General features: G+C 39.7%; 1 protein-coding gene and 1 non-coding gene across 2 annotated transcripts; both read left to right on the top strand.

The window, feature by feature from the left end:
• The first annotated feature begins 5416 nt into the window (after window positions 1–5416).
• Window positions 5417–5489, top strand: Trnas-cga (transfer RNA serine (anticodon CGA)). Its single transcript has one exon. It is a non-coding gene; the product is annotated as a tRNA-Ser (tRNA).
• Window positions 5490–6539: 1050 nt separating this feature from the next.
• Window positions 6540–8036, top strand: LOC149109355 (uncharacterized). Its single transcript, XM_089294615.1, has 2 exons — window positions 6540–7939; window positions 8029–8036. Exons 1-2 carry the CDS (start codon window positions 6859–6861, stop codon window positions 8034–8036), a joined length of 1089 nt encoding a protein of 362 aa, XP_089150741.1. The 5' UTR covers window positions 6540–6858.
• The last annotated feature ends 443 nt before the right edge of the window (window positions 8037–8479 follow it).

Genomic DNA, 8479 nt, shown 5'->3' on the forward strand with positions numbered 1-8479 from the left:
CTTAAGGTGTAACAAAAAGCTTGATATGTTGCCAAAGTTGAAAATTTCGGAGCGGTCCGTAATCGGCGTCCGATTGGCAAAATCAGGACCGCTGGAGCGCGCGTGATTAGTTGATCAGATTCAAGGATTTAGGGTTCCGGACCGCTGAGAAGCTGGAGAAGAGAATAAATTCAAGAGAGTAGTAGTGATTTTTCGTGGCGTCGTTTGAAAATAAAGTGTATTTGGCGTATTCACGGAAATTTTATAAGTTCGTTGTCAAGTACGCGGACTATCTCTAGCCATAATGTCTTGTAAGTAGATGTTTCTTAGCTTTAAATTAAAGGAGAACGGAAGGCGAAAACCCATTTTTTGAAAAGTCGTTCTTACGAAAGCACGTCGTAATCAAATCGCTGTTTTAGGATGTGAACTAACTTTTTAACCTGATTGTAACAGCTAAAAGCTCCGTACCTGAACAATTTGAACGTCCGCCATTTTGGAAGCCATGTTGAAGGCTTGGGCGCATAGCATGACGTCACTGCGCACAGATGAAAAACACGCGAATTACAAGTACTACGTTTTCACTGAGATTGTCGTCAAATCGAATTGTATATGGCACTGTACAGCTCGAAATGTTACGTTTGTGCATAATTGAATCTTATGTTGGAGGATTAACTGAGCTCAACGAAAGGTTCGAAATAAATCTCACAGCTGGCAAACTATTTGTGACCATTTGTGTTCATAAGCTTGGTGTTCTCATTCTGCGCACTTGACACAAACCCACGATTGCGATCTCTAGGACTTCCCTTTTTAAACAAATCGTTTGAAAGAGAGGGTGCTGTGTTATACATCTAGAAGTCGGTTGAGCTGCCTCTATGTCTGAACCAAAAAATGTAAACAGGTTATATCGCAACCATTTCGCTGCCATTTGAGCCTGCCACGCACGCCACGACAAAATAAGAAATAAATGAAATAAATCAAACAACACTTTCTTCCCACCGAGTCCATGGCTGTTTATTAGCTTCCTAGCGCCAAAATAATCAACATCTGCTGAATACAAAAGTATTATTCACCTGAAATTGTATTTTATTTACGGCTTCCTTGTTGCACTTCCCAGTTCGCACAACACTCGCGTACACATTACGATGTATTTCCTCTTCGGCGCTCATCTTGACTCTCGCGAACATCGTCTTCCTCTGACTCTGAACTGTCTCAAATAGGTTCAAAAGAATAAGGATCGATCTCAGCCATAATGCAAGCTAAATGCAGGTTCGACTCAAGATCGATTCTTCACAACTTCTTTGTTGACATGAAAAACTGCATGTGCGTAGTGACGTCACAACATGGCGGCGGGTATTCTTTTTATGGAAGTAACCGGAAGGAAAGATGTCCAAAATGGCGGACGTTCAATTTTGAAAAATGACCACGGGTTTTGGACTCTTTTCGGCTCTTTCGAAAGGTAAAATTCACTTTTTCTTGCTCTTTACTACAAATGTAAGCCATTTCAATAGTTTTAAGCTCCCATATAAAATACGACTACTGGCCGTTCTCCTTTAATGCACTAAATTTCCACATGGTCCTCTCCACGTTTCTACTCCAAGCAAACACACTAGTGTAGTTTGAAAACAGGAAATAACATTTCTTGGACGAGCTAGGCGTAATTCCAAACGATACGCAGTGACAGTAGCGTCCTTTGCACTTAAAAAGGAATAATTGACGCTATCCGAAATATAACTGTTGTCCCAACCAAAATAAGAGTGTAATGTCACACCACGTGTTAAGACCGCGTTTCTACTATGAGGACGAGAACGGAGTCAAGCGTATCATGATAACGTCGCTAGAACGCACGCGTCTTACATTATGTGTTCTACCACAAGGGAAAGTACACAACGTTCATGTGTGATTCCATATGATATGCATCTTTCACCTACTATGCACTCAACACTAATTTGAACTAATCTGTTCTTGCGTTAATCGCAAACCAATGACCAATGGGAACAATGAGTTTTCTCTAACAAATATATAGCTTTGTGATGTTAACGGCAAAGTATAGGTAGAACACTTTTTACGAAGTGCATACAGGTGCCTCCCCCAGCCCGCCCCTTCCCTGCTGGAAGAGCATTTTAAACTGAGTCAGAATTAAACTAGTAGTAATCAAAGATTATGAGTGCGTTCTACGCCTGTATGTGTGATATAACTTAAATAGTTCTCTGTTGCTGAAATCCCCGGCTGAAATCTTTATCTCTGTGAACAGCTGAAGTTTCACAGACAGATATAACATAATGGCAAAGGCTCCTTTTTTTCTGTGGATTATTTGATTTCCTTGCTTTATTGTTAGCAATTTCAGGTCCCATCTTTAAACTACGATTTGATCACCTTTGACGACGCGTTGCGTGACGGGTTCAGTTTCGGTAATAATCAAAACTATAACAAAATTCTCGAACGTAATTGGCAATCAGCAGCCCCATTTGAGCATTAATTAGACAGTGTACGTGTCATGCTTGTAATTGAACAGTACGCGTCATTTCACGCGCTTTTGCGGTGCACTTTGTTGAGTAAACTGTGTTTTTCAGCATTCATAACGAAGTTTAATCGTTCAGCGCTCAATCGATGGTTTGTTTGTTTCTCGAATTTTGTCATGGCTTTGATTAATTGGTAACAGGGCTTCGCGTCGTCCAATTCAGTCTGTAATCATACTCGTATGATTACAGACCGAATTGGACTCCACTCAGTCCTATTACCATTATTAATAACCTCACAAGTTTAATGGAACATTTGCCTTCAAAATTCATTCTAAACATCTCATTTTCACTTTTACTGGTAATAGTCTACTTGTGTTTTATCTAGTATTCTAAGCTGGAAGCACAAATATCAGCCAACATTTGCACTCGCGTGCCGGTTTATCCGTGGTTTATCGTAAACAAACTCCGTGCGACTGGCAACTGATTCGAATATTTCCGCTGATGAATAAAAATAGTCAGCAGTGCTGTTCCTTAGTTCGGTTTACCCTTATAGATCTTGGCGAGTGCTCTTCTATCGATTCAATTTTGACCTTTGCTGTATACTAAACTATTTGCATTTGCACAGCTAGCCTCCAATAATTAATTGTTTAAAAAGTTGGACCATTTTTTTATTAAAAGAAAGTAGTTTATTTGTCGTAATCGCAATGTATTTTTCTAATTCAGTTTTTTCGTTAAGGAGGGTTACAAAATCGTGAATTGGGGTCTTTTTTCATCGTGTACTGCGTTAATGTAAAGAAAATATTTTCCAATTATGATCAAGTGATTTAGAGTTAAACTGGACGATTTGTATCTCAAAACACTATATATAATTTCGTTTTGCTCCAAAGCAATGTTTCCTCCACATGTAGCGTTGTACCACTTTGTAAATATATTCCAAAACGATTTAGCAATTGGACATTCCGCAAATAAATGGAGAGGTGTTTGATCAATGTCATGGCAATAAGGACAATCTGGTTGCTCTCTTTTTCATCTTGTACAAAAATTTATTGTATACAGAATATTATTAACTATTTTATATTGAAACACGGATAATTTTACCTCAATTGTTACACGAAAAGGAAGTGAGTAGATTTTTGTCTTTCTTGAAAGATAATGCCAGGTTCAATGAGTCTTCTCGCTGCAGTTGGGGGAGGGAAGTGCTGGTGATTGAGTAAAGTATTGTAAATTGTTTTGCATGTGAGCTTTTCGATTGCAAGTGGTACGTATTCAGTTGACGGTAGAAGACATTCCTACTTTAGCATAGTTTTCCATTCCTGTGGTATTGCAGATAGAAGACTGTAATACTGTAGAATATTACTCTCGACGTTGTATTTCTGCATGAAGGTTGTAAGTCATTAAGGTGGAAAAAAAAAAAAAAAAAAGATGACTTGTTTACTCGAATAAACTGATTCTTCCATATTATTTGATTTAACATGTCTCCTTTTGTTTTCGGGCTAGTGTTATTAATTTTCTGCCAGTGGGAAATTATATCTCGATAGAATTTTGGTAGGTTTTCATTCATGGGTAGATATTGAATGTTATAGTTACACCGGAAACGAAGGTTGCCGCCAACATTGGAAAGTAAGGATAATGGGATAAATTTCCATGGTCTTTTCTCGTTAGTGCATAAGCGCTTTACTCAGACTATCTTTAACGCTTTATCAAATAACGTAAAATCTAACATATTAAGTCCTCCCTCCTTCTTATTTTTGATTATAGTCGTTTTTTTGAGTTTTGGATTCTTGTACTTCCATATGTAATCGAATATTATGTTATTTACTTTATCGGTAAACTCTTTTGGAGTGTCGCCGCTGAAGATAAAGTTAGTTTGGATATTGCCAACGTTTTGACTATATTTACTCTTCCATATATAGATATGTCTCGAGATGACCAAATGTTCAGTGTCTTTTAAAGTCTAGGCAACTTTTCAAAGAAGTTCTTTTAATGGCAAGCTCTTCATCATATGAAAAATAACCACCCAAGGCGTAGACAGGCTCATCACTTAATTTTAGATTTAGAATGGAATCCTTCCTCTGACGCAATGATCCCAGCCAAAGTATTTCTGAATTAAATTGATTTATTCGGAGACCAGAACAGTTTTCAGATTGTTGCAGCAGATCAAAGAGCCTATGAACAGACCGAATATCTTTAACAACAACAGTTGTGTCATCGGCGTACTGGGTTATTTTTATAGATTTATTTGGATAAATTTGAATACCTCAGTTCTATTTCCCTTGAGCGTTTACTTGCATCACTTAAAATTTCTACACCAATAACAAACAAAATCCCAGAGGGCGGGCAACCCTGCCTGACACCTCTCCTTAGATTAAAATGTTTTGTGGCAAAGCCATTGTTCAAAACATAACTTGATACGTTATTATACAAGACTGTGATCCATTGTCGTAATATAGGACCAAAGTTGAAAGCTTCAAGGCATTTTGAAGGTAGCACCATTCAATAGAATCGAAACCTTTTTCGAAATCAAGAAAGACCGCTAGGCCTGGGATGTTTTTTTTTTTAGTAAAGGGCATCATGTCTGTTATGATTCTGATGCTCTCACCTATATATCTTCCCTTTACGTATCCTGTTTGATTCGGGCTAATAATCGTAGGTAACACTTTTTCCAGGCGTAAAGGTAAAGCCTTTGTAACAATTTTGTAGTCGTTGTGTAATAGGGAGATTGGTCTCCAATTTTTGAGTTATTTTTTTATCTTTGTCTTTCTTTGGTATTAACGATATAATACCGCGTTTTGTGAGGTTGACATGTTACCATTTTCGAAAGCATAGTTAAAGCTATCAACCATAATTTGACCAATGGCATTCCAGAAGAACCGGTAAAATTCAATAGCAAAGCCATCAGAACCAGGTATTTTATTAGTCTTAAGAGTCCCTGTCCATAAAAATGGAAAATAACTCGGCAAGGGTGGAAAATTAAGGGAGGCAGCGTGGCCGAGTGGTTAGGGCGCCGGACTCGAAATCCGGAGGTCGCGGGTTCAAGTCCCGCTCTGGCCACTTAGCTGGAGTTGTTTCTCGGTAGACCCTAGTTCAACTCCTCGGTCATGCTTGTAAATAGCCAACTGGTCTGCCTCCCGCCAGTTGGGATTTTTAACCATGTTATGTTCATTTGCATTATTTGTTTCATCATTTGATTTCATTGGCCCTGAAAAACCCCATTGGGGGAGTGGTCAATTAAGATATTAATTTTTATTAATTATTAAAATTCGATTTCGCTCATATTTTCATGGTAGCTAGGCTAGGGCATGACAAAAACTACTGGATAGTTTTTTGGCAAAATATCCTCTTATTTCAAAGAAATATGCAAATTACCAATGCCGTTAAAATCGTCATTTGACGCACCATTTTATTAAGCAAGTTTGAGAGCCTCGCATGCAAAACCACACCATTCTTCCGTCTTCAAAACACTCAAATATTTTTGTGCAATGTTTAAATGTGTACTGGGTTGATTTTAGGGAATGTTGCGTTGTCCTTTTGGGCGCAAAATAATTAAATTTCGAAGACATGTATTTCATTCACTTAAAAGTACTTCGTAAATATAATTAATTTTCACCATGTGCGAAACCTTCAAATGGATTAAGCTTCTGGTGGTTGAATTGCAGAAGGATGGTCTACAGATTCCTGTAAAAATTTCTTTGGGCAAATGATTGTGAGTGACGCGAGAGCTTTTCAAAGTAGGTCAAAAATGCAAATATTTGACCATCCCTCGTCAAATTTCAATTTACGGATTAGACGTATATTTTAGCATGCGACAAATGACTTGACCTATGTTAGGTTGAAATAGACACAGAGCTGATATTTTCGAAATGTTCTAACCTCATTTGCTGTAAAAGGCAGGTGCAAAGCCGATTTGACGTGTTTCTGTCACCATTCGTCGCACATAAAGCAGAAGTTTGCTTTTGTTTACATAACGTCCGATGTACATCGCCAACTGTCAACTTATTTAATGGTCGAATACCATGAATCTGTGACCCTCTTTCGACACATATGATCACCACTGCATCTAAGTCAAAAACGGCTAAGTCATTTGTAGATAGTTGTGTTACATAATCAGCTTGTGTAGTTCGATTCATTCTATCACCTTTCAGGCATAGTCATAATGTAGAGTGTTTGATAATTAGCATGCATTGTCCCGCAAGCCCAAATGTATGCAGAGACGCTTCTGGAACTTTCTATTATTTACATAAGCATAAAAACTTGTAGGTTTAGCTCGAGATTTCATTCATTATCAGTGTGTGTGTAAGCAATAAAACTTTTGCCATCCGGAGTAGTTAACATGGTGTCAGGATTTTACAAACCCAGCCAAGACTAACGTCGACAGCGATCACCGCCAGCTTTTCGGAAAGATAAATTCTCTCAATCTACAATGGCTGAATTGGAGCATTTACCAGCGCCGAAAGGAAACTTCACGCCGGGCCCCGAATGTTACCAAAGGTGCTTAGATTGGGTTGAGGAATGTGAACTCCTTTTGAATGGTCCGTTAGCTTCGAAGAGCAAAGCCGTGAAAGCAAATTATGTTCTCATTTGGGCAGGAAAAACTGGAAGAACGCACATAAAGTCATTGAATCTCACCAAGGAACAGAGGGGAGATCCAACCGTGTTGTTAAAAAAGTTCGTGGAGTGGACAAAGCCGAAATCCAACGCACTCGCAGCCGCATCAAACTTCCACCGCCTGGAGCAAGGTGATCTTAGCCTTGCAGAGTACATTGACAAAGCCACTATTCTGTGCGACCAGTGTGAATATCCTCCAGAAGCCCGCGATCGACTACTTCGGGATGCAATAGTAATTGGGCTACGCTCCAAAGAGGCCTATTACAAGTGCATTGAAAAAGGCTCAGCAATGACGCTGGAAGAGGCAATAGAAATCGCTCAGAATCAGGATGCCACAGCACACCAGGTTGGTTACATGCGACCGGAATTCAAAGGCGATCCACTACAAATGGAAGTTCATAAACTCCAAGGAAACAGGCAGACAGGAGCCAAGTGGAACAGACAGCAGCCCCAAAGACCCGGTTCCAACGATCAGCCCCAAAGGACAGGTTCCAAGGATCAGAAACAAGTAAAGACCAAAAGAGAAAGTTGTTTCAACTGTGGAGCGAAACCGTGTGGGAAGGAAGGGCATTACGGTTCCGTGTGCAGATCAAAGAGTAAAGATGCACGTGTGAATGAGTTACAAGTCCAGTCTGCAACAGCTCCCGAGTGTGTGGACTGCGTACTGCATGAATACGAGCCAGTTTACTTCAACGCGCCTATTCATCACCTCAAGACAGTAACAGTGGAAAGTCTTAATCATCCAAAATCGGAACCTCACATCCGCCCGTTATGGATTCGCCAGGAATCTTCATCACAAATCTTCCAGATTGATTGTGAGGTTGATACCGGAGCAAGTTGCAACATTCTGCCCTTGTACAAGGCTAAAGCACTCTTCGGAGACGACTTGAAGTTGGGCAAACCAACCGTGAATCTCAAAGGCTATAATGACAGTCCAGTGGAAAACCTTGGATCCTGCATTGTGTACCTTTACCATGGTAACAAGACATTTAGAGTTTTGTGCGAAGTTGCAGACAGCAAAGGTCATATGATCCTAGGCAGGAAGCAAGCGTTAGTCATGGAATACGTCAGTTTCCCTGAGATCCAGAAACCTGCTGTCCAGGCTGAGACAGATAGGTCTATCAAGACACTCGTAGAAGAGCCGGCGAAAACCACTAATGGTCCAGCAATTCCAAGAGTTCAGAAATGCACTGATCCAGTGGTACCAGTGATCCAAAAGCGTTTTCAAGAGAAGATCACTATTAATGGAAAGACACACTCATTGCCTACAACTAAGGATTATTTACTGCAGGAATACGCTGATGTGTTTCAAAGCATAGGAACTTTGCCAGGTGGACCTTATCGTATCCAATTAAAAGAAGGCTACAAACCCGTTCAACACCCACCGCACCAAGTTGCAGTTAGCCTGAAACCGCCCTACAAAGCAGAATTGAAGA

This window comes from Orbicella faveolata, unplaced genomic scaffold (assembly GCF_042242905.1).
Source record: "Orbicella faveolata isolate gen_17 unplaced genomic scaffold, um_ofav_v1 contig_25, whole genome shotgun sequence".
NCBI classification, from domain to species: Eukaryota; Metazoa; Cnidaria; class Anthozoa; order Scleractinia; family Merulinidae; genus Orbicella; species Orbicella faveolata.

What these genes read in the sequence shown, in the direction of transcription:
- LOC149109355 (XM_089294615.1), top strand. Translation starts at nt 6,859, where the DNA reads ATGGCTGAATTGGAGCATTTACCAGCGCCGAAAGGAAACTTCACGCCG.